The 27238-nt window shown below is 33.7% G+C and overlaps 1 protein-coding gene across 4 annotated transcripts; it reads right to left on the bottom strand.

Moving 5' to 3' along the window:
* Positions 1–7213: 7213 nt before the first annotated feature.
* On the bottom strand, positions 7214–25729 carry LOC127731928 (trans-1,2-dihydrobenzene-1,2-diol dehydrogenase-like). Of its 4 annotated transcripts, XM_052240778.1 has the most exons (9): positions 25651–25729; positions 16099–16206; positions 14907–15018; positions 13145–13257; positions 12209–12259; positions 11621–11879; positions 9453–9580; positions 7786–7936; positions 7214–7418 (listed from the first exon to the last, which is right to left on the bottom strand). In XM_052240778.1, exons 2-9 carry the CDS (start codon positions 16186–16188, stop codon positions 7297–7299), a joined length of 1026 nt encoding a protein of 341 aa, XP_052096738.1. In that variant the 5' UTR covers positions 16189–16206; positions 25651–25729; the 3' UTR covers positions 7214–7296. The 4 variants fall into 4 exon arrangements, with proteins under 4 accessions (XP_052096738.1, XP_052096737.1, XP_052096739.1 ...); XM_052240777.1 differs by lacking the exon at positions 12209–12259 and having other exon boundaries at positions 13094–13257; XM_052240779.1 differs by lacking the exons at positions 12209–12259; positions 14907–15018; positions 16099–16206 and having other exon boundaries at positions 13094–13257.
* Positions 25730–27238: the final 1509 nt, after the last annotated feature.

Genomic DNA, 27238 nt, shown 5'->3' with positions numbered 1-27238 from the left:
TGGATAAACTTCAAAGGCAATATGTGTATTGTTATGGTTTTCATACTAATCTGATAATTATATAACCACTTGGTAATTCAATATGTTCAATGGTCAAATAACAATCCAGAAAATAGAAAACTGATAATTAAAATGAAAATAACCGTTCAATAATGTCGTGCGTACAAAGTTTTTCGTGGTATTTACTTCATCATGAACACGGAAACCAAATCATTTGAAAGCAAAGGATGTATAATATCTTAACACATGAAATGCTCCATGATTAAAAGGGACCAATAAATAGCCAAATTTATCTAAAGTCAATTTGGTCTGAGGGCGATGGAATCTTTGTTTCCTAATTTTGTTTTCTTCTTTCAACGGATAATTAAAACATTTTTCAGAAAAGTCTGTTATAAATTATGTCTTCACAGAAGCACTGACTTCATATTTGCTGATACCTAGAGGTCTAACAGTCCACCAGTAGTAGTATCGAAACAGTTCTAGTAAATAGAAATAAAACTTTACTAATTATAAATTACATACGCCAGAGACGCGGTTCGTCTACAGAAGACTCATCATTGAGTCTTCAATCGACAACATTTAAAAAAACAAATAAAGCACGAAGTTGGAGAGCATTGAGGACCCAAAACTCCGAAAGGTTTGCCAAATACAGATAAGGTATTCTATGCCTGGGTAGAAAATCCTTCGAATATTTTTTTTTTAAAGTTTTGTAAGCAAATAAGTTATAGGTATAACCATATCAATGATAATTCAAGTCAACACAGAAGTGATGACTGCTGGGCTGGTGACATTCTCTGGCAGGAAACCTCCACAAGCATTGGCATCGATACAGTGGTTGTAAACAAACTCATCAAAGATACCAGGCTTAAAATTTTATACGCCAGACGCGCGTTTAGTCCATAAAAGACTCATTAATAAAAACTAAGTATTAACATTGACATGTTCAAAATAGAAATGAACAAAAGTCAAAATATATGAATACATACTGTATATGTACTTATTTTTGCAGTGTATTTATTTTAACGAATTTCGCGGTAGGTATATTTTCGCGAAATGCATATAACAACAATTGAATTAATATCACTGGATTTTACAACTGTACATGCATGCTCACCTTGTTGGCCTTATATAACCTCAACTGAAACGTGAAAACAACACCAGTTAACATTATAGAAATCTAAATAAGAATTAAAGGACAAAAGGTGAAAAATAATAGCCTAAGCTAAATATGACAGCTTTATTAAGGAATTAACGAAATAATTGGGTTATTAAACATCTATCAAAACAGGCGACTGATTTAATGATTGACTATTTTTTTTTATTGTTAAACAAACGAAGATTTAATTAATGAAATTTTATAAGTCTGTTATTTATGTTCTGATATATTTTGAAATACCGCGAAATTAAATACACGCGAATTCATCAACAATACCAAAATTGCGAAAATAAGTACTCGCGAAAAAAAGTACATATACAGTATTTGAAATGAATGGGGTAATTAAAGCAATATTGTATACATTAGGTTACACTTTCAAAACAATCAACACATGAGGATATATTTCCTAGTTAGCTAAAAGTAATGTTTTCATCATATACACATTGCTTGGTTGTAACGTTTATCAGTATTTTACTTTATTTAAACCATGTATGTAAAGCAGTGTATAAGAAAAGTGTATTATGGAACAATAGATAACAGAAAACATGGGAAAAGTAAATATGCATAAAAATATTTATTTTACGTGTTTTATATTGACTTTCTGAATTCACAAACAAAAATCATGACTATGACTATTCAACTAACAACATGAAGTAACTGAATTTAATTAACTCTCTGTTTATAGTGACTTATTTGAACAAACAAACATATGATTAAAAAGAATATCTTCTCTTTCATAAATGTAGAAAAAATTGAATTTTCTCAATAATACTTTTTTTTTCATTTTTTTCTAAAATTGACTCTGTTCGACACCTTTACGAAGTATATAACAGAAACAGTGCAATTTCGCAGTTCAATCAAGCGCTATAATCATTTTCAGGAAGCATCCGTCACAACTTTCTTTAAAGAGAATAATGATAAACGCTTTGAAAAAAAAAATGCATTAAGTTCAATTTTTGCCTTGAACAATTGGAAATTCTAATACGATTTCGCCATTTTTTTATATTTTATTCGTCTGTAAAGAGCGCTGGAAATAGACATAAATTTACGACAAACGAGAATTAAGAGTAGGAGGATCTTAGAATGGCTTTTCTGCTGTACAGGTCAACAGATAAGGGATGTAATTATATGAAATTAATTGCTGTTGACATCACACAAGGGACACAAAAGACAGTTCATTTCCCCTTAGTTCTTTTTAATTAAGATAAAGGCACCACTTTTACTGCACCAGATGCGCTTGTCGAAAACTAAGAAAAAAAAAAGAACAGGGTGAAAGGTCTGTTATGCCGCATAGGTCAACAGATAGAGATGCAGTTATATATAATTGATTGCTGTGGATATTACACAAGGGACACAAAAGACGGTTTATTTCTTCCTGGTTCTTTTTTATTACGACAAAGGTACCAATCTTACTGCACCAGATGCGCATGTCGAAAACTAAGATAACAAAATGAACAGGAGAAAGGGTCTGTTCGATTTATCAAATTGTGAACGTTTGAATAAACTGTATTCCTGATGATAAGTTTACTATTCATTTGAAGTGACTGGAATCAACAAACTATACCGTATGTAGATTATGATTTTGTTTTTAATTTTACCTTTTATCTTCATTTGATAAACTAAATCGTTATTTTGTTTAATTCAGGGTTTGGTTCTTTATCTTGACACCTTTAAAATGTATACATAACAAAATCAAAGATTTGACGTCAATTTCGTTGACTCTACCGTCATAAAAATGAGGGGCTGAATATGTGAAAGTGATACTCAAACTCATAAGTCGATGTCAAACTGACAATATCTTGGCAAAAAAAGAAAACAAAAGACTGAACAACAAGCCCCAATCAAAACCGGGGTGATCGCGAGTGCTCCGGTAAGGATGATGGTAAGCAGATGCATACTTTAATTCGGTCTTTCCCTTGACATTATCATATGCAACCAACATTGATAGCTTAAATCCGGATCAACATTCAGTTCAGCATTCTAATAAAACAAAAACAAAAATAATTGTTTCTTTCGCTAATCAGATTTTATCATTGATGTTGATTTTGTAAAATATCGACGCAATACGAAGCCTTTTGGAAATTGTTCGTTGCTCTCAATCGACAAAAGGCTACATTTAGTGACTCAAAGCTGATATTTTACACTGTATCAATGTGCGAAAACAGGTACATACGCTGCATACATATATCCTTATCCACGTCTCATGGAAACTTTTTCTAGTTTTAACAAAAATTACATTCAGTAAAAAGTATAACCATAAGTCCATAAAAACTGACAAAATGAACGTTGTTGAACACCGGAACGAGTGGCAAACAACTGTCATATTTCTGACTTGTAACCGGCATTTTCTGAAGACAATGATGGGTTAAACCTGGTTTTATAGTAAGATAAGCCTTATACTCGTATGACAGGTTTTGACAGGTCCGTTTTATTGTCAAAATTGGATAAGCAACCAAAACAGACCTAATACTATATAGAAGGTTAATGTGACAATAATTGGGAATGAGCAGTCAAAACTGTATCACCATACGTTATCACAGATATACAAAACAACTGACTTAAATATTCAAACAAACAAACAAATAGATCAAATAAAGACGCCAACAAAAAAGTTTTTGTAGTTGATGACGAATTGACAAAGACGCCGATAAAACACTTGTAATTGATAATACATACTGTATGTATACCTGACTTTTAAACATTGGTTGCAAAACAACTTATAAATGTCAAAATTATTTTTAAAAAATTGTACACGACCATGCCTTTGATGTGAAACAGTGACAATTTCATTGGTCAAACCTCACCACACTTCAAACTTTGCTTCAATGGGATAGCTGATTGGATAAAAGTGTATGTTTGCCACGCCTTCATACAAAAATGTCATATCGGCGCTTGTTGACGTAACGGTGAAAATCAGTATAAATCCTTCAACGTGTTATTTACTGCACACTATTTGTATATTATTTTATTGACAATAAAAAGATGAATGACAACTCAAGAGAACATATTCTTTTATTCAATTTGTTACTTTGAATGTAAATGAGTCATTGGAAATATAAAGAGACGTTTTACGTTGTGATTTCATTTCACAAACTGTTTGACTTTAATAGCGACAAAACGCCATCTAACGAGTCAGAACCTGGATTCCAGAGTTAATTAGAGTTCAATGATGAATTTCATTTGCTTTAAAATACTATGTCTCTCTTGATTAAATGTCAGCTACTGTTCCTATTGACACAATGTGATCCTGATGTTTCTCAAAATATACTTTTAAACTACGCCTAGCATTAAAAGCTAACTGTATTTCTAGCATATGTTTCCATATCGAAACAGCAAAAGTTTCAACAATTCCGGTCTAAATGTTCGACTTTGTTGAAAACCTTGTCGATCCGTACACAGTCGCGTGCAACAATCGAACGATAATGTAATGAAATTAACTTGGTTTTTTTTTCACTTTTCACTTTTCAGCTTATATAAAGTTTTACAAAAAACTTTCAAGTAAGATAAGTCTATTTATACCCGCGGAAGTTTCAGTTTTCTTCAATTAGTAAAATTTAAAATATCTAGTAAAAAGTTTGTATTTTTAATTCCGTTCAGTCAACAAACATGGCTGTCATGGTTAAAATAGAACATGGGGTGAAAATGCAGTTTTTGGCTTATATCTCAAAAACTAAAGCAGTTACAGAAAACTGAAATATAATCAAAATGATCAGCAGGTCAATATCTATTTGCTTGGAAATTTTCATTGAACTGAGTCAAATGAATTTTATTCATAACTTGAAAGCTAATGTCTCGACAAAATTTCGCCTTTATATAAGATAATAAGATGTCGTGTTAAAGAGAATATTGTGTACATAAAAAAACCCTCAGAAAATAATGTTTTAATGAAGAAAAAAAAAAACATCTTATATAGTTTTTCCTAACAATGCTACATACAAGAGGAACACAAAATGCAACATCGAAAACTAAAAACTGAGCAACACGAACACCACCAAAAACAGGGGTGATCTCAAGTTTTCCGGAAGGGTTAGCAAATCCAGCTCCACATGTGGCATCCGATGTGTTGCTCATGTTAGTACAAACCCGGTGATAGTCTAGTTCGGTAGGTGTTATTCGGAGGAAAGGGGGAGGGATTGTAGTTACTACAATTTGAACATATCCGCTAGCATCGGTGAAACGGATATTCCATAACGGTCAACCAACCTGTGATGGCGTCCGTAAAATTTACGAAAGGATGATTTAAAGTTCAACTCTTGGAATTTTTGATGTAATAGCTTCCTCGTGAGTAGCAACACTCTATCAAGGAAATCATGATAGGAAATACAAGTCATGGAATATCGTATCAACTGGGAGATATATACTCCGTATGCAGGCGCTGTTGGAATGTTGCTACATAGAAATGGAAAGTTCACAATTGTGAAGCTGAAATAATTCCTTTTGTCTTAAAGTTTTATTTTCAACCTACCCTCTTTGTTAATTTTTAAATGTAAGTAAAGCTATGACTTAACTGTATCTGTTGTATCCTTTATCTCAAGTTCGATTAGATATATGCGTTTAACATAGTCACCAAATTTTGAATTATTTAGCGAGGGAATATCATCTTTATAGCGGAAAGTGTAGTTAATGGATACTGCTAACTATTTTCTTTCTTCTTAAGAAATTCTTGTATGAAGTCAGCTTCATATGAATTAAGGAACAAGTCAGCAAGAAGAGCACAGTTGGTTCCAATGGGAATGCTGATTGTTTGTTGAAAAACACGTTCTCCAAACGAAACAAATATCTTGTGATTTTTCTCGCTTGTAATAATCAAAAGGCTTTTAATAGCACCTCCTGAAATGTTTTAAATATTTATTAGGTTTAAATCTCCTGCTCTTTTTTGGGGTTTTATCATCTCTCTTATAAATTAAATTAAAGGTTTATAAAAGTTTCAATTTTTCAAAGCTTTGCTTACTGGAAATCTAAGTATTATCTTGTTTGCCGATAACATATTTGGATATACACTGTTACAGTACTAACTTTTTCCTTGTGTTCCTTGAGTTTGAAGTTTGGCATCGTAGTTATAGTGTTTTTGTAGTTTACTTAAAGTTATGTGGAGGAAATATCCGAAATGTCATCTTTGCTTTTCTTTTATATTTTTATTTTATGCATTTGGGTTTTTGCAGAAAATATTGCATTCAAAAACTGAGATGTACAACACATTAACAAACTCACTCGATAGCTAAGATAATCACGTTTATCACGGGTATCATCAGCTATCGAAGTACTGACATGATTTATAATAAACCTTTTTAAAATTGTTCGTTTATAAATTCGAAATTATGAGAAACTAAGGTTTTAACTCCATCAGGAAAAGTTGACCTTAAATGGATTTGGCTATTTTTTTTAAGGTCATTTTTGGTTATATAGCTCTTCAACTGTTCAAGTCATACATCCAAGGTTTTCAAATATTCGGCTTTGAGCATTCCTGATGAAGGTAGATCCAAAAAAAGCGCTTCGGACGAATGAAATTTATAACGTGTTGTTTTCTTGTTTTGATTATAAAATACGGTATACAAAACGTCAATTTATGAAGGCGTGACAATCTGGCATCAATATCCAATCAGCTTAGATAACGTTTAAAATAAATTGATGTTGAACAACATACATTCGTGACATTGTAATGTTGTTTTTGACATTGTAGTTATTTGATGACGTTATTGTTTATCATCAAAGTTCGGTATAGTTGTAGAGTGTCAATCGTATTTATATTGATTTCGACAATTTGATTTGTAACCACTGTCTCGATATCGAATATAGTATATACTTTCTCGATAAAGTGTAAATTAAGTAAACTACTAAAACAAGGGATGACAAAAAGGATACTTATAAATTAAGTAAATTCACAATCGGGAATAGGACACGATCGGTTATTTTATAGATGAGACGAATTTTCTGCATATCTAAGACTACAGCAGACTTTAACATATATTGGTATCAAGTACAAGTCCAGAATATACCTGAAAGATTTCATTTCGATATTGATGTTTATTATGAAGTAAGAAGTGAAAGATCACAACATTCGAGTCTATTGATAATTTTGTTTTTAATATCATGTTATCCATACAAAAGATTACATTCGGAAAAGAATATTTCACTATTCTTTATAATTCAACTTTTGTTGGTGTATGTGGTATATTTCTGCCAATCTGTTTTGCTGCTTGATCTATAATGGTATGAACAATTTCTGATTCCTTATGTGTGAAATCTGGACATTCCAATAAACCTGCAAAGATCATAACAAACATTAATAATAAAAGCAGTTAATTCGTAGTTTATTTTCAGAGTGCATTACCAAAAAACATTTAGTTGTTCATTGTTAAATACAGCGTCAGATTGATTTCACTCGTGTTTTTCTACTGGCCATTTCGTTCGTGTTACTTAAATTTTCCGTGTTGTTTTTGATATTTTTGATTTTTACATTTTTGTGTTGCATTAGTGCGTGTTATTTCTTTCACTGTCTATGTTTTTATATCAATACCAGTATTATCTGTCTGTTGTCAAGAAAAGAATATTGTATCCTCATTTCAGTACCATGAATCTTTTTATACAAAGAAAAGTAAATGAATTTGATAAATAAAACTTTTACCTACCATTTTTGATACAGCGGCGGACCTCTTCGGCTTCATACCGTAGTCCACTCGCATTTATCCAAATGAATGGACAAAATCCAGGTGGTAATTCATTTCGAAATATTCCAGAAGGTAGAACTACTTCTTCTGGACAGTAGAAAGGGCTTGCAACCTATAACATAGTAGGAATATTTCTATTTCTTAGCATTCAATTATGTTTAGAATAAGATTTTGTAATTGGCGTCTAAAATATGAAAATCCTAATTTATAAATCAAGTAAAACTTACATTAAATTTCTCTTTAAATATTATATATATTCAAAATAATAGGAAACAAAACAAAGAATCCCTCAACAATGCCAATGCAACAAAAACTTTACAAGATTCATAAGAATATAATTCATACAAAACAGTATTACATTAGATTTGTCACATAGTTTTGTTTTGAATCAAATACTAAAATGTTGTCTTTTTCAATATTTGATTTCACAAAGGTATATATACATGTATGTTTGGGTAAATACAGTTTCATGAGGTATGATTCATATTCGACTTTTATTCTAAATATTATTAATAAAAATTAATCTGCTATTGAACTTATGATGACTAAAAATGTCTGTGCAATACAAATGTGTCAACTCGGCCAATACAGAATCACTCAGACAATACTGACTTATTTTTCGTATTGATTGAGTTCTGAACCGGTCAATACATGATTTCAGAACGTCTCAAGGATCTTAGATCTAAAGCCATGACGAACAACTTGATTAATAAAGATATCGTTTCGTGATTATTTCTGTATTTGCATTGTTATTGGTCCTCGGCCAGCTGCATTGGCCTTCAAATACGCATCAGGCCAATACAGTAAACCTCGAACCAAGAACAAGGCCAATAAAGAAATAATCACGAAATGATATCAGAATAAACTGAGGTTGTGCACTTTTCCTTTATATTGATCAAGTGCTATATTTTGGTTTTATTGTGTTAGCAATGATGTCAAACATCTCAATTTTCAATATTGTGTCATTCGTATCATCATATAGCATTTCAGGATGGAATTCGACCTATTGGAAAAGCAGTTTTGTAAACTTATAGAATTTTTAAAAAAAAGTGGTTTTTGTCTTCATTACAACCAAAAAGACAGATGTAACAATAATTACATTTAACCATGTTTAAGGTGGTTCCAAGACATAACATTCCCAATCTTGCATCATCTCACCTTCCTCTTTACCTTAGTTTTCCTTTTTGTTACGGATGGAATTTTGTTTCAATACTTGTCTCGAGTTGTCATGTTTTTAAAATTGAAAATGGGGAATGTGTCAAAGAGACAACAATCCGATCAAAGAGCAGTTAACAGCCGAAGGCCACCAATGGGTCTTCAACACAGCAAGAAAATCCCGCACCCGGAGGCGAGCTTCAGTTGGCCCCTAAACAAAAATGTGTACTAGTTCATTGAAAATTAGTTTACCTGATGATAATTATGAAACCGGGCGTATTCTTCATTAATATTGTGGATCACGGAGTGGATATAAAGAATCCCTTCAACACGAGACATGATATTTCGTTACCATTTTCATATAAATTGAATGGAAATATGATGAACTTAAACGAAGCTTTTTTCTTTCTGAAAGTAATATTTTTCAATCATCCAATTTATTTTCGAGGAACTTTCATGTTTTCAAAAATTACCTCAATACTTCCTTTAGTTCCGTTTATAATGGCTGTATTCCTTTCATGACAACATTTTGAGCTACACATAAGGCATGCCTTCTGACCTTTACTGAAGGTTAGGATTATACAATCATCCACGTCATAACCTGAAACATAAAGAGCTATTACCTACTGTCCATTTAGGAAATTAAAGGAATTTTGGTAAATTTTCGAAAGGATGAACCAAAAGGTTGGAATTGGTTGACAGCGGTCTGCTTGATGGAAAATCATCCAATGACGCAGCTATATTTTCATTTTCATGGTCGAAGAAAACAGAATATTTGATTGACAACAACATGAGAGTTATTTCAAATTTACAGACAAATTTTATTTGAAATTTTTATCTTCTCAATCGAAAAATGATTGAAGGGTTGTCTAACAGAAAAGTTTTAAACAATATGTCTGTCCTATGAGACACCATAGTGTGGGTAATCTTAGAGTTAAAAACACTTCCAATTCAAATCTACAACATCACACAAAGCAAATACAAACGAAATAAGATTTAAGATTTAAGATTCCTTTTGAAGAAACGCAACTGAAATATACTTTAGAAGTCTGTTGTTAATTTCTGTGTCATTTGATTTCTTGTGAAGAGTTGTCTCATTGGCAATCATAGCACATCTTCTTTTTTATAATCATAAGGAAATAACTTTAACTAAACAGTATTATATTAGATAAAAATAATTATATAATCTTTACATTTAAGATATCTAGATTAATCTATGATAAATATTATTTATTATAATAAACGTACTCAATGTGTTAGTACGCATGAACAAATAGACAATTTTGAATAAAATTATTGTCGAGAAGTCAAAATTAATTTTTATTTTTTTTTTTTTTTTTGATAGAATCGGTTTTTTTCAATTAGTATAAATGGAAAGAGTAGATATTGTTTATACACTACTTTTAATTGCTAGTAAATTTTGAAAACTTTATTTCCATATGTTTTGATCTTTGACAAGATTATCGTCTACAAATTGTTGACATGAACCTCAGAGAATTAATTGTCTAATTACACGGTTTCCTTGAATTTTAATCATATCATTACTGAGGCCAAGAAAAGTTTAAATCGTTGTTTGCATCGCAGCTTGTTGATAAATTTAGTGTAGAGGTCTCCATCAGCATACACTCAAAAATCCATTGAGGATGGGGAAAAGTTATGCGTCTGGCGTCCGATTGCTTTGTATTCTTGGCGTTAGGTAATGGATCGTCATTTCTCCGTCTATGGTCACCTATAGTAACTTAAATCTACTTAATTTGGATTGTGTTGGATAGTTGTGTCATTGACAAGAATAACGCATCTCCTTATTTTATCTTGAGCGAGATGTAAAGATATGGGTAACAACATGAAAAGGGAATACAAAATAAATCATCAGCATGACCTTTGTAAAAAGGAAACATTCGAGTTTTTGTAAAAAAGGAAAACTCCATTGTTTTGCTTGTGTGTTGCTGTAAATCTTGCATAAACCTTTGTTCGATCAAGGAATAGGAACCAATGCGTTTCAATACTAGAATATATCTTAACAATAATGCGACTGTCATATAAGTGAGAGGTTTAGCTAGCTATAAAACCAGGTTTAATCCACTATTTTCTACATAAGAAAATGCCTGTACCAAGTCAGGAATATGACAGTTGTTATCCATTCGTTTGATGTGTCTGGGCTTTTGATTTTGCCATTTGGTTACGGACTTTCCGTTTCGAATTTTCCTTGGAGTTCGGTATTTTTGTTATTTTACTTTTTCCATTCCACCATATCAAGACCACTTACAATTCTTGGAATATCAGCGTTTGCTGAAGACAATTATTTCTTTGAACAAAAGTTTCATCGTAGTCTGCATCGCAACTTGTTGATGAATTACTTTTATTGCTTTTGTGGTTTAGATTTATTAGTAGCGTAAAATTTAGAATTTATTTTTTCATTTTAGATAAGAAGATGTGGAATAAGTGCTAATAAGGCAATCTCCGTCCAAGTCACAATGTATGAAAAGTTAACAAAAAAGTTCAAAGAATGGCCTTCAACACTTCAAACTGTATTGTTTTTAATACGTTGCGTCGGGTCATACATTGATATATATATTTTCGACAATATGATTTCCCTAAAAACTTTTTTCGGTATTATCGAGGCTTTACTGATATATCTTACCATTTTCGATAACTTCTCCGACGGCTGTTATTGATACGGGCATTTCTTCGTAAACCATAAGTGCAAACTGTACAGTATAAATACCCGCTTCAAGCAAAAAACCTCCAGATTCGCTCGGGTATTTCTCATTGGCAGCTAAATCATGAAAATTAACATGTGTACAGAATCGAACTGACACCATTTGTGGATCACCTATTGTACCTGACTTTAGTTCTTCTCTTATTTTCTTGTAAGTGGGAAAACACCGAACCCAGAGACCCTAAATAATAAAAATGTATCAGAAATAAAGCATATAACAACTGATATAGGCCCAATGTAATATTTTGTTATTTACTATAAAGACTTGTAATTAAAAAATGCAGTTGGATGACAAAGAAAATACACGCTTAAAGAACCCTAAATCCGTCATCTTCGTAGTATCATTAAAAATAAATTAAATGTGAACTAAAAGCAATATATGGTTCAGAATTATTAAACACAGTTATAGGCTATGTGTAACCAAAACGGCCTTCTACAATTGAAAAAGACACATGCTGTTTTAACACAAGTTCCATTCGAGTACATCTCCATGAAAACAGTAATGTATACCTCCATAAAGAACAAATTCTTCTCCTTTGCAAGTTTGTTCACCATTTTGACCTCCTCTGTTGATATTGAAAATGGTTTTCACACAATACATGTTTCCCGCCTTTCATCATAATAACAGTAAGATTAACATGTTCTGTGCATACCGATCCGAAACTCCATAACATCAAATGTGAAAATTACGGAAACGATTAATATTGATCGCAATCTCATTTTTGGATTCGCGGAAAAGCTTTCCTAGTAGTGTTCCTGCATATTTCAGTTTACGTCATTCCCCTTAAACATTACATTATTTCATCATCAGTCATGTCTCAGTCATTACAGCTAAATGAACGTGCTAAATCAGCTCCTCATTATCTGCAAACTACAATGAGTAACTGCTGAATAGATGGTTCAGCGACGTACTACTTATGATTACAGAATCCAACTCAACGCCGTACGTACAGTGAATGGGGGAATATTATACCGTCTGACGTTCGATTGCTCTGTATTCGTGTCGTTATGTAATGAACCGTCATTTCACCATCTCATGACAGTGGTCCTGAAATGCTTACTGTATCCATTAGACTCATCAACCAGTACTATTCAACCTGGTTACCGGGCTACCTAGCTAATCAACCAGGCCATGAAAACAGTTGTTGTGGAGAAAACCTTCAAAATTCAAAAAGTCAAGAAACAAAATCAACATAGTAAAACCAAAACGGCCGCCTTATTCCTAACCAACTTTACGACAACAACCATATTTTAATGCTCACCAAACGCGTAAGGGTAACATGCTGAGCATTCAACGGTTTAATAGTTAGTCAAGATAGTGAAACACAATTTAAACATGTTGAAACCTGTATCCTTTCCATTCGAGTACATCTCTAAGAAAACAGTAATGAATACCTCCATAAAGAACAGATTCTTCTCCTTTGCAAGTTTGTTCACCATTTTGACCTCCTCTGTTGATATTGAAAATGGTTTTTCACACAATACATGTTTCCCGCCTTTCAACATAATAACAGTAAGTCTAACATGTTCTGTGCATACCGATCCGATGTAGACGACATCTAAAAATTGATAATAATGACGTCAGATCAAATATCATCAGTAAAGACAAAATTGAAAATTGGGTTCCTAAAGAAGCACGAAATATAAATCGTTTAGTTTGGTTTTATCATTTGAACTGTTTCATATTTAGTCACGTCGGGGCCTTTTAAAGATGACTATACGTATAGGTTTTCTATTATTAACTGCCGCACCAATAAGTATTGAATCAATTTTATGTGGACTGTGTTAGAACGTTGTCTCATTGACAATCATATCATAAATCCTTATTTTATACTGAATGAGATGTTAAGATTAAAGTTAACACCACGAAAAGTGAATAAAAAATAGATCATCAGAATGAGCTTTATAAAAAGAGAACATTAGAGTTTTTTTCTGTAAAGTAGCAGAACTCCACACATCGTTGTCAATATAATGGAATTTTATGCAACTGTCATACAAGTGAGAGGTTTAGCTAGCTATAAAACAAGGTCTAATCAACCATTTTCTACATAAGAAAATGCATGTACCAAGTCAGGAATATGACAGTTGTTATCCATTCGTTTGATGTGTTTGAGCTTTTTATTTTGCCATTTGATTAAGGACTTTCCGTTTTGAATTTTCCTCGGAGTTCAATATTTTTGTTATTTTACTTTTTGGTTGTTGGTTTCTGTCAATCTTGCTAAGGCCTTTTTCGATCAAGGAATAGGAACTAAGACGTTAAAATAGAATATATCTTACAAACAACGCCTACAGACCCTACGTAGATGAAGCCTATAATGCTTAACTAAGTGAAAAGTAAAATCACAAAAATACTGAACTCCGAGGAAAATTCAAAACGGAAAGTCCCTAATCAAATGGAACGACTATTTGATTCTAATAAGAGGCATTCAAATTTTGTCGTGTGAGAATATGCTGTTTAATTTGTTGCAAATTAACACGGATATTTGTTTTTACTTTTTAGGCCTGTAAGGATATTTATGTTTTGTTTTGTTTGCCAACCTTTACCCCTCTCAGAATCAAGTGGTCGCCAACTTTCAAACATTTGCGAAACAATCACTTATAAACTTTGAAATCCAATGTGATGTTAACTGCACAGGTATACTGGAATCGAAACTTATTACGTTCAAATGTGGTCAATCTCGGAAATTAAAGATTATTCTAAAACAAGATTGACACTAACATGGCAAAGTCGACCTTATAAGTATATGTCTGATCGATTTGTGCTCTATGTTGTTCCGTAGCAACAGAATTTGTCTTTAGCCTACTCATGTTACCGGGTTATGTCCAAAAATAATTCATACTGTACAGGTTTACCTTTACCAACCTATGGTTAAAACAGTCCTAATGTAAAAAGTGAACAAAAGTCAATTTCAAAAATCTCCTATATAGATATATTCATTTATGTTTTGATAATATATAAAATTACTTTGTTAACAGAATTCTGTTCTATAAGAATTGCATTGTTGGGTTTTCTTGATAGCAAATATATTTTCAGTGATAAGGGTATTGGTGAGGCTTAAAAAATAGAGAATACGAATAGAGAATAATAGGCAAAACAATATCGAAGATAGAAATATTTCATAAACAAATTAAAAATACAGACATAAAGACAACCTCTACCACCCCATAAAGACCCTTTTCAATTAAAGGGATATGACATATTCTGTACCTATTTCCGGATCGTTTGCAAATTTCTCGTAGGAATCATACGTCTTTGGAATTTCGAATTTAGAAGCAAACTTCTCTGCGCTGTCCTTAGAACGAGAAACCACCGCAACAATCTGAAAAAAAGACACTTGTAAAAATAACTATCAGACGTATGATCAATGAAACTGGTTTTTATATTGTCTTCCCTATTCGACGTATTTTTCTTTATCGTCAATAACGGTTTTCCCTTTCGTACTTACGCTGTGTAATTGTCGAATTTCTGACGAGGCATGACATGAAATTCATTGCATATAGGAAACCTGTCAGAGAATAAAATTACGGGATGACAACAATTCAATAGCAGTACATTTCTACCGATTTGGATAAAATAAAGGATTTTTTAAGGTATTTTATTTACATGATTTTATGCTGAAACGTAGTCATTTAGGTATATGAAACATATTCATCCGATAGATATATTTGAAAGATCATGGGACCTTTATGATTATTGTTAACGGCATCCATCGCCAAAATAATAAAACACTAAACAGAGAGAAAATAAAGACCTTGAAATTTAATACTAATATCGGGATGATATCTTGAATAGCAGTAGTAATTGTTAAGATATGTATTCAAATATCAGAATAAGAATAATACATAATAGGTCATTCAATATTAGTATTATACATGCATTGTGCTTCGATGCAGTAACGCCAATTTAAACCATGCAATTTACCATCCGATATCTATAGATATAGGAAGATGTGGTATGAGTGCCAATGAGACAACTCTCTATCCAAGTTACAATATATAAAAGTAAACTATTATAGGTCAAGGTACGGCCTTCAACACGGAGCATTGGCTCACAACGAACAGCAAGCTATAAAGGGCCCCAAAACATTACTAGTGTAAAACCATTCAAACGGAAAAACCAACGGTCTAATCTATATAAAAACGAGAAACGAGAAACACGTATGAACTACATAAACAAACGACAACTACTGTAATCAGATTCCTGACTTAGGACAGGTGCAAACATTTGCAGCGGGATTAAACGTTTTAATGGTACCAAACCTTCTCCCTTTTCTGAAACAATAGTATAACATCACAACATAGAAAAACACACTATAAAATATCAATTGGAAGGCTTAACTCAATCAAAAAACGTAAATGAACACGTTCATAAAATACTGGATTGATATTTTATTTCTTACTTGATGATCTTGTGCGGACATAGACTTTAGACAAGAACAGAAGTCATTACAAATCTTTCCTGTGCTGCATATACCCCATTTTAGCGCCATTATAACCTTGACCTTTTTCTGTTCAAATAAAAATAAATTCATTTGTAAATATTTTTGTTGCCATTGAATTTCTTTTCCTTAACTTGATAGAACATTAGGTACTTTGTAGTTTGAACATATTTTATTTTCAAAATATTACCAAAAGGATTAGACACACGTTAGTCCAGCTTAGATCGTCTTCTCCTAGAAAATTGATACTTTTTAATGCTCGATGCCAAATGTTCAGAAATCCAAACCCTGATACAAAGATAGGGTTGAAAACAGACTGTAGAATTGCTTCGTGGACTTATTCTGTATAGAAATCAGAACCATACTGATTTTTTGTCTGTCTATAACTTCATTGTATATTATGGATTTAATGCCGATTTGAAAAGATAGTTATATGTATAGTTTATTTTGAGACACCAACGAACAGAATTTTAATTACTTCTTATTTATGTCTATGCTATAATGAATGTGATAATTCAAAATCTTCACTGTATTTTTTTTGTTTGCATGATGAATTGACTTTTTTTTGCTTGTGAACACATTTTGATATTTAATTAACTTGGTAATAATACTACGCCCTATATCTCATTTCGAATTGATCCCAGGTGTAGTATTTACATTGTTGATATTTATCAGTTCAAATTTGTTTACGTTAATCAGCTGTCGGTACTATAAACTGTATGCATCACCGGATGCAGTGACATGAGTTATGACTTTGTCTTAGATTCCCACGATCTGTATTTCTACTAAATGATCTTGAATTCTTGTTATCAAATCATGTGTATTGCTGTTGATGCTAGTTAGTTTATATTAAACCATGTAACCATAAAGTTGTATGTTTATTCCAAGGTGCCTTGAGCGCGTACACTACAATTTGGCGACGAAAAAATGTATTTTTGTAAATGGATTTAGAATCCGGGAATTACTGTTTAGATATCTTATTTGGTGAACGTGAATACGAAGTTATTATGGCAAAATTACTGGATTTACCAACTGTGCAATCTTTTGATTGTAACGGAGAACAATCTTCACTTTCACAAAGATGGACAAAATGGAAGAAAAATTTTGAGTATTACATGACAGCATCTGGTGTATCCGAGGGAGGACAGAAAAGAGCATTACTTTTACATTTAATTGGACAAAACGCACAAGATATTTTTGAGACATTTACCGATACAGGAGATTCGTTTGAAGATGCCGTGGTAAAATTCGACCAATATTTTCTTCCGAAGAAAAATCAGCCGGTAGAACGACACGTGTTTCGTAAATGTAAACAGAACGAGAATGAATCAATTGATAGTTACGTCACAAGACTTAAAAACTTAGTAAAAACTTGTGACTTTGGAAAAATGCTTAACGATGCCATTCGAGACCAGGTTATTGACATGTGCTATTCAACAAAATTAAGACGCCGACTTTTGCGTGAAAAAGATTTGACACTAGAAAAAGTCCAAGACATAGCGAGAGCAAGTGAAGCAGCAGATCAGCATTCCGCACAATTTGAGGAAGTTCACATAAACAGAGTTCAAGTTAACCGCGACTTTAATGCAGCGAGACATCAGAGTCATGACTATCACTCTAAAAGAAAAGATATCGAGTGTCATCGATGTGGCCGTACGGGGCATATAGCTAGAGAATGTACAGTTGCCATGGATAAGATGTGTCACAAATGTGGCAAGATGGGACACTTTGCAAAGAAATGCAAGAGCAAGAAGTCAACAAAGGAACAAGGAAAGTTTTACAAGAAGGAAAAAGTTAGATATATGGAAGAAGAAAGTTCAGACGACTCCGAAGAATATGTATTCGCGATTGATCGATCCTCCGAAAAAAGGATAACTTTGAAAATAGGAGATGTTGTTATTCCGTTTCTAGTTGATTCGGGAGCTACGTGTAATATTATCAATAGTGAAATTATGAGCAAATTAGAGAAATGTGGTGTCAATAAAATTCCAGTTGAGAAGCAGTTATATGCAGTTACGGAGCTATTAATCCGTTAATGATCAATAGCAAGATTAGATCTGATATAACATGAGAGGAATCAAGAAAGTGTGTTAAAGCCGATTTCATGGTAACTGATGGTAATCATACACCTCTGCTGGGTCGTAGTACAGCAAGTGAATTAGGCATTTTATTGATCGGTCCATCTGTCAATATGATCAATACACAAGGTGATATAAGGTCACAATATTCTGATTTATTTTGTGGATTAGGTAAATTGAAGGATTACCAATTGAAAATTTATATAGATAAAAATGTTAAACCAATTGCACAACCAACTAGAAGATTACCGTTTAATATTCGAAAATCTGTGGAAGAAAAATTATGTGAGTTAGAAGAAATGGATGTAATTGAGCGTGTTGAAGGTCCGACAGAATGGGTGTCACCATTAGTAGTAGTTCCGAAACGTAACTCGGAAATTAGAATTTGTGTTGATATGAGGCGAGCTAATGAAGCCGTAAAACGTTCGAGACACCCAATTCCTACAGTGGATGAAATTTTACAAGAGCTAAATGGAGCTAAGGTATATTCTAAAATTGATTTAAGGATGGGTTTTCATCAAGTAGAACTGGAACCTGAATCCAGAAATATAACAACATTCACTACCCATGTTGGATTATTTCGTAATAAGCGATTAATGTTTGGAATATCGTGTGCACCAGAAATGTACCAACAATGCATTAAAATGGCTTTAGAAGGATGTGCCGGACAACGAAACATATCAGATGATATAATTGTATACGGATGCACACAACAGGAACATGACGAGCGTTTGAATAAAGTTTTGGACCGAATGCGCGAAAAGGGACTAAGACTGAATAAGGACAAATGTAGGTTCAATATGGACAAAATGACGTTTATGGGACATGTACTTTCAGCAAAAGGGATCAGTCCCGAAAAGTCAAAAGTCGAAGCCGTAACAAGTGCAAGAAATCCGAAAACCGCCTCGGAGGTGAGAAGTTTCCTCGGACTTGTAAATTATTGTGGTCGCTATATACCAGACTTTTCAACAGTTTCAGCACCTCTCCGAGAGCTAATGAGAGCAAAAACTAAATGGATATGGTCAAGTAGACACCAAGACGCGTTTAATGAACTGAAAAGGTTGTTAGCAAGTGCAAAAACGCTAGCATATTATAATAGTAACGCAAAAACACACGTGATAGTAGATGCGAGCCCTGTGAGACTTGGAGCTATTCTAAGCCAGAAACAAAGCGATGGGAACTTTAGACCGGTTACATTTGCTAGTAGGACATTGACCGATGTCGAACAACAATATTCTCAAACCGAGCGCGAAGCCCTTGCTGTCGTATGGGGATGTGAACGTTTCCATTTGTACTTATATGGAAAGGAATTTATTTTAGTAACCTACCATAAACCGTTAGAGGTTATCTATTCCCCGAAATCTAAACCACCAGCTCGTATTGAAAGATGGGCGATGCGTTTACAACCTTATACGTTTAAGGTAAAGTACAAACCAGGACCGCAAAATGCAGCAGACTGCCTTTCGAGATTGTCGCAAGTTCAAGATGAGACTACAGGCAGAAATATTGCAGAGGAGTATGCTTATTTCGTAGCACAAAATGCAGTTCCGAACGCGATGACGTTTAGAATGATTAAAGATTCAGCACATTTGGATAAAGACATTAAACAGATTTTGAATGGAAAAATTTCAAAGTCAAACAATCTCTTCCGTTTCCGAGAAGAATTGTCAGTTGTTGATGGTGTACTTTTAAAGGGATCACGAATCGTTATACCTGATAACCTAAGAAAACAGACATTACAGTTAGCACATGAGGGTCATCAAGGTATTGTTAAAACAAAACTGAGGCTACGTGAAAAGGTATGGTGGTCTGGAATCGACCAAGACGCCGAAAATCTTGTTAAATCATGCAGAGCGTGCCAAGTCGTAGGACCCGTGCCGAAACAAGAACCTATAAAGAGAACACAGCTGCCAGACGGACCGTGGCAAGACTTGTGTGCCGATCTTATGGGACCGTTTCCAACAGGTGAATATGTGTTTGTCGTAGTGGATTATTACTCCAGGTGGCAAGAGGTAGCGATACTTAAATCAGTTACAACCGATAAAATTATCCGTTCGCTTGATATGATGTTTTCTCATCACGGAATTCCAATATCTTTAAAAACGGACAATGGACCCCAATTCACATCAAAGGAATTTTATAATTATTTGAGCGAAAACGGTGTCAAACATAACAGAAGCACACCATATTGGCCTCAAGCCAATGGTGAAGTTGAACGACAGAACAGAACTTTACTTAAAGCATTTAGAACAGCTAATGCCGAAAATCGAGATTGGAGGAAAGAAATTCCGAAATTTCTGCTAGCCTTCCGCAGTACTCCGCATAGTACTACTGGGAAAAGTATATTTTCAAATTGTTCTTCAATTTCGTCAGTTGTTTTGCGGATCGGTGGACGGTTCACTTTCTTAACTTTTGATGAGTTTCGAGTAACTAATTTCTCGCCATTTGTAACGGTGATCATGCTTCCTTTCTTGTTGATGACATTATACGGATTTGGTTTATAGGCTGTTGTGAGTTTGTTTTCTTTTCGATCGGTCTTTCTTAACACGGAATTTCCTATTTCAATATTACTCGGCTTTGCATGATTTCTATCATCAAATTGTTTTTTCATTTTGCATTTTTCACTTTCATCATTTTGTCGTGCATTTTCATCCATTTGTTTGTTGGTAATGTTAGGTTTGTGCACTTGTGGAAGTTTTGTTACTGGTTTCCTGTTAAATAATGACTGAAACGGCGGTGTGCAAATCCAGTATTTTCAGCATATTGTCTGAATGCATGAGAGTTAAACGGAGGACCATTATCTGTTTTGATTACTTTAGGAATTCCGAAAGTAGATATAACTTTGTCCAAAACAGGAATAACAGCTGAAGCAGAGTTGGATTTAATTACTTCAACTACTGGATAACGTGAATATTCATCTGTAATAACGAATAAGAGGTCTCCGCTAGGTAATGGACCACAAAAATCAGCACTCAAATTTGCCCACGGCTTTTCTGGCAATTCAGACATTCTTAACGGTTCAATTCTTTTGGTGTGTGTAACAGATTGACATGCTGAACAGTCCTTAATTGCATTATCAACTCTGTCATTAAGTCCTGGAAACCATATCTTGGAACGTAAGAATGCTTTAGTTTTGGTGATATCCTGATGACCTTCATGCGCAATGTTAACAGCTCGCACACGGAGTTCAGATGGGAGTACAATACGATTGTCTCTTAGTAAAATAGTGTCACCATAGGTTACAAGTTCACCGCTGATGCTCCTTAATGCTTGTAATTCCTCAATGTCAATTTCCAGATCTGTTATGTTTTTGATTTTAAACCATTGTCCAGTTCTTACAAATTCTATTGCCTTTTGAATAGTTTTGTCCTTTGAAGAAGCCATTTTAACTTCATCAAGTGTCATTGCACGAGGTACTGCTTCAGACATAACAAATCTCACATACTGTTCTGCTATAGATTGTTCTCGGGATTTGACAGGATTGTCTGATGGGTGTCTTGAAATAAAATCTGCAGGATTTTCACTTCCAGGTCGATATGTTATCTTAAGTTTGTATGGTTGTAATCTCAACCCCAACGTTCAATTCTCAGTGGTGGCTTTGGCTTCTGCCAAATACGCTCTAGTGGCTTGTGATCTGTTATAATGTTCACGTTTGGTGCACCTCTTATGTACATATCAAAGTGTTCACATGCCCAAACAATAGCAAGAGCTTCTCGTTCAGTTTGGCTATACCTTGTTTCAGTGTCAGTAAGACTTCTGCTGGCATAAGCTACAGTTTTTCCTTCTTGAGACATTATTGCCCCGAGTCCAACAGGACTGGCATCAACCAAAATATCAATCTCATGTTTCGGATTAAAATATGTCATGACGGTGTCGCTAGATAGTTCGTATTTCAATTTTTCGAAAGCTGCTTCTTGTTCAGAGCCCCAGGTCCAATTTGTATCATGTTCTGCCTGTGATTTGCCATATATGATTATGTCGTCTGAAATGTTTTTAACTCCAGGTATACCACTTACAACGTTGCGTATTACTTCTTGGAAAATTTCTGAAGCTGATGATATTCCAAAATTGAGGCGTTTGTAACAAAATAGACCTGCATGTGTACTAAATGTTGTTATATATCGAGACGAAGGATGGAGTTCCAGCTGGTGGTATCCTGACCTTAGGTCCAGCTTTGTAAACAGTATTGCTCCAGTTAAGTCGTGTATCAGTTCATCTATAGTCGGTAAAAGATGTCGTTCACGAGATATAGCTTTGTTCGGCTGACGCATATCAACACATAGTCTAATCTCTTCTGGTTTTTTCTTTGGTGGAGTCACTATAGGAGACACCCAGGGTGTTGGTGTACCCTCTATTTTTTCAATAATATCTTGCTCTTGCATTTTTATAAGTTCTTTCTCAACTTTATCACGAAGGTGAAATGGTGTCCTTCTGTGTCTCTGTGCTACTGGTTTCACATTTTCATCTATGTGCAGTTTAATTGGTTTTCCCTTGTATTTACCAATGCCTTCAAACAATTTAGGATATTTTGCTTTTGGATCAGTTATCTGGTTAATAATCTTTACAAGCCCTAGCTTGCTTGCAAGTGGGTATCCGAGCAAAGCTCCATGATTTCCTTGAACTACATAGAAAGTGTCACAGTCAATAGTACTTTTTGTTTCGACACTAAGCTGACATTGACCTTTAAAGGATCACTTCCGCCATACGGTAATAAATTCGGATTATTGCCCTTTTTCATCTTAGGTGCTCCTATCTTGTGATAAGTTTTCTGGTCAAGAAGGTTAACTGTTGCACCAGTGTCTAGAAGAAAGTTGCAATGTTTGTCGTTTATGCGAATGTTTACTCTTGGTGTTTTCGAACCAACTACACTTACATGTTCTCGTGACGGTGTAATCATGCTGATATGATATGCATATTCTTCATCACTACTTGATTCATAATTATTGTTGTTATGTTCGACCTCTCTAACTTTTTCTTGTCTAGTAGGATTGTGCCTCTGTCTACATACTTTGCTGAAATGATTTAGTTTACTGCAATAGTTGCATTTTTTCCCTTTAGCTGGGCATTCATTTGTATGCGGGCACTGTCCACCACAGTTACGGCATGTATGTTTGTGTTGTTTAGAATTATCATTACGGTATTGTGGCTTTGTGTTATTTCTTTGGTTGTTTTGCTTTTGTGGTTGTCTTTGGGCGGTACGTTGTGTAGATTGTACTTTATTTATGGTTTCGCGTTCCATAGTTAGAGCTTGTGAATCTGCCATCTCAAGCGCCCTTCCAGTTGCCAATATGTCATCAAGTGTCTTGTCAGGTTCCCTCAGAGCTCTTCGTCTGAGCCTGTTTGATTTGCAGTTTTGAATGACTTGTGTGAGAATTTCACTGTCTATGTTGCCAAATTTGCAATTTTTTGATAACTTCCGTAATTCAGTAACAAACTCATCTAATGATTGACCATCTAATTGTTTATAGCTACGGAATTTGTATATTTCCATTTGTATGTTCTTCTTGGGGTCAAAATAGTTTTTCAGGACTTTCTTTGTTGCATCATACGAGGCTTATGTTTGCTTTTTTTCGGCATCGTATATATCATAGACCCTTTCCCCAGCATAATGTAATAATAAGGCACGTGTTCTGTCTTCATCGTCGATATCTAGACCAATGAAAAGGTTTTCTAGGCGTTCAACCCATTTTTCCCAACGAGGACCTGCGCTTGATTTGTCCGTTTCAATATCAAAGGAAGGAAATGCGGGTAAATCAAAAGCTGCTATCCCATCCTCGTCGCCAATGAAATGATCTGTGAGGCGATGGTGTGTTTTTACAAGGGTGTTTTGTGTATAGTATTGTAAATGTCTTTGTTTATAAAGACGCAAACCATGCTGGATTTCTGATACTTTAATCAAGGTAGATAACTGTGTTTAACATTGTAACATACGGAATGAAATGACGGACATATATTCCGGATCAATATAAAAGTTAGGATATAACACCGCAGAACTCTAATTCGTACAAAACTACCCGAGATTGATGCGGAGAATGGAAAAGACGACGCAGATACGCGAAGAAAAGACTTTGAAATGAAAGGAAAGGGAAAAATATATGCCGATCAGAAAAGAAAAACGCGAGAATCAGACATTGACGTAGGAGATATAGTGTTACAGACACAGACAAAAACCAACAAACTGTCAACATCATTCGAACACGATCCGTTTTGTGTTATCAAGAGAGAAGGATCTCGACTTACCTTAAAGAACAATGAAGGGAACATTTCCCAAAGGAACAGTTCATTTGTTAAAAAGTTTAATGGACAAATAAACGAGGAGAAAACTTTAGAGTACGAAAACATTGACAATAATATTGAAGACACAAATGAAAATGAACATACAGATACAGAAGTTAACCTTCGTGAGGATTCATTGATACCGTCAAGACCAAAACGTAACCAAAAGTCACCAGAGCGTTTTAAAGATTTTGTGATGAACTAAAATTGTAAATGTTCGCTTAGACTGTATATATTTAGTATAATCATGTAGGGTTTCATTAGATTATTTTCACACATTTTACAGACAATTTCTTTAGATCAAATAAGTTCTTAATTTCGCTAAGTGTTTATTTTGGAATTAATCTTTCAATAATATAATTATCAACCCAAGGAAAAGAGGAATGTAGTATTTACATTGTTGATATTTATCAGTCCAAGTTTGTTTACGTTAATCAGCTGTCGGTACTATAAACTGTATGCATCACCGGATGCAGTGACATGAGTTATGACTTTGTCTTAGATTCCCACGATCTGTATTTCTACTTAATGATCTTGAATGCTTGTTATAAAATCATGTGTATTGCTGTTGATGCTAGTTAGTTTATATTAAACCATGTAACCATAAAGTTGTATGTTTATTCCAAAGGTGCCTTGAGCGCGTACACTACACCAGGCGCTTGGGTATATGATACAGATATTTTTTTTGGATTTTTTTGTTGTTGATTAAAATATTCAATTTTCTATATTTATACTACATATCTATCACTACTGCGCATGTCTCACCTAGTTTCGAGTGATTTTACCAACTCTGAGACAATCCTCATTTTACTATCTACAATTTTATCTATGTATTCGACAAAAAAGTCAATAAATCTGTTGTTTTTTTTTGTTATTAAAATTTAATATCTGTCCTTAGCACAGTAAAATACGACATGCCATATCATGATTTTTTTTTTATCACTAAATGTAAATATAGGTAGATGAGGTATGATTGCCAATTAAAGAAGTATCAACCAGAGACCAAATGATGTCCAAAGCAACTGTTGGTTGCCTCAACAATGCGCAAACCCCATGTGTATAGTAATCTATAAAAGGCTCCGACATGAAAAAATTAAAAACCAATCAAAAGATAGTACCAACAACATATATAAAAGTGTGTAACAGTAATTTTACTTACTTGATTAAATGTCACTGTCTTGTGTGTTCTTAAATATACAGTAGTACACAGCGTTATCTATTTTTTGTCAAGGTCACACTCGTTGAATTACTTTATTTTGTTAACGTAGAAAACAGTGTATACAAAGTGCGAATCCTGAAATACCACTTTTACTGTATTGTCATATATTTCTAATGTAAAATGAAAAAAAATACATTCGAAAAATTTATGATGTTTGAATACAACAAGAAACAATTTTAAAAAATGTACTGTTTTTATAAATCGTGATACAGGTAAGAGATGAGGGCGACTTTTTATCGATCTAAGGCCTCCATGCGTGAAATCAATGCACAAATATGTCAATATTTAAATAGTTTTACGAACCGAGCTTGCAGGAGTGTATTTTGAGAAAATATACCTTTTAGAATAACAAATAAAGTTGTATAATTTAAAATATGTTATGTGATTCAACTTGTTGATATTGAAATAAATTCCACCATGCTGCCTTCGTTATGCAGCTCATATCAACTGTCGAAAAATAGTACAAAGCTTTCATTTTCACAGTAGAAATTTTATTAATTTTTATCAAATTAAGTATAAGTTCAGCCGACTTGCTGACAAACTAATTAAAGTCAAAAGAATTTGATAATGCTTACTTTGTGTGTGAAAGTCTCAAGTAACACATAAATAAATTTAGTAAAATCGCATTTTTTGCTAAAAATATTTCATTTCATTACTTTAATAATTGGTTAGAATCTATATGACACTTCATCATTGAACACATACATCTTTGACGTTAAATCCCATCAACGCAACCGAAAACATTTCTCGAGTTTTCGGTATCGGTCTCTTTCTAGAGGACTAGACATCACTATATAATTGATAAAACGTAATTAATGAATGTATTGTGGTTAACAAATAAAGGCAACAGTAGTATACCGCTGTTCGAAATTCATAAATCGATTGAGAAAAAAAAGAAATCCGGGTTACAAACTAAAACTGAGGGAAACACATCAAATATAAGAGGAGAACTACGACACAACAGAACACAACATTAAAATGTAACACATACAGAAACGAAACGCGTTAACATAACGACCTTCATTACACACTTGGGTGAATGGTTACGGTTTCAGTTTCGGTTTATATCTTAGGTGCTAAATATACATCACGTACCGATGCAATTTGATAAGTGCGTACATTTACGAAAAATATTAACACAGTCATTCTTCTTAATACCAGAACAAGCTCTTTTAACAATAATAACATTAGTGGTATCAATTGTATTGCCCCAGATAAACATTTCGACAGTTAATGTCTCTTTGCTGATGCCTGAGTACACCAAAATATTTGAAAGTCAAAGACCTAACACAAAAGTTGAAGAGCTGATAAAACTAAAAAAAGATAAAAGATAAAGCCTAACCCGGACAAGGAATCAGACCTATGAATAAAGGAGATTTCTTTATCTACAGTTTTTTTTTCAAATTGTGTAACAGCAAATTTACAGATATAGACTTACCACCGAGTTGTACTAGCATGCGTAATACGATAGATACCACATTTGGCGCAGGTTCTTTTCACCCTTCCGGGATACCTAAGATTAGCATCA

This window comes from Mytilus californianus, unplaced genomic scaffold (assembly GCF_021869535.1).
Source record: "Mytilus californianus isolate M0D057914Y unplaced genomic scaffold, xbMytCali1.0.p SCAF_21, whole genome shotgun sequence".
Classification (NCBI taxonomy): Eukaryota; Metazoa; Mollusca; class Bivalvia; order Mytilida; family Mytilidae; genus Mytilus; species Mytilus californianus.
This window is presented reverse-complemented; position numbering and strand designations above follow the sequence as displayed.

What these genes read in the sequence shown, in the direction of transcription:
- LOC127731928 (XM_052240777.1), bottom strand. Translation starts at nt 16,188, where the DNA reads ATGGCGCTAAAATGGGGTATATGCAGCACAGGAAAGATTTGTAATGAC. An exon ending in TGTCCGCACAAGATCATCAA is followed by an intron (nt 15,019 to 16,098) that starts GTAAGAAATAAA and finishes TCTTTTTTTCAG; the next exon opens with ATTGTTGCGGTGGTTTCTCG. An exon ending in GAACTAAAGGAAGTATTGAG is followed by an intron (nt 7,937 to 9,452) that starts GTAATTTTTGAA and finishes ACTATGTTATAG; the next exon opens with GTTGCAAGCCCTTTCTACTG.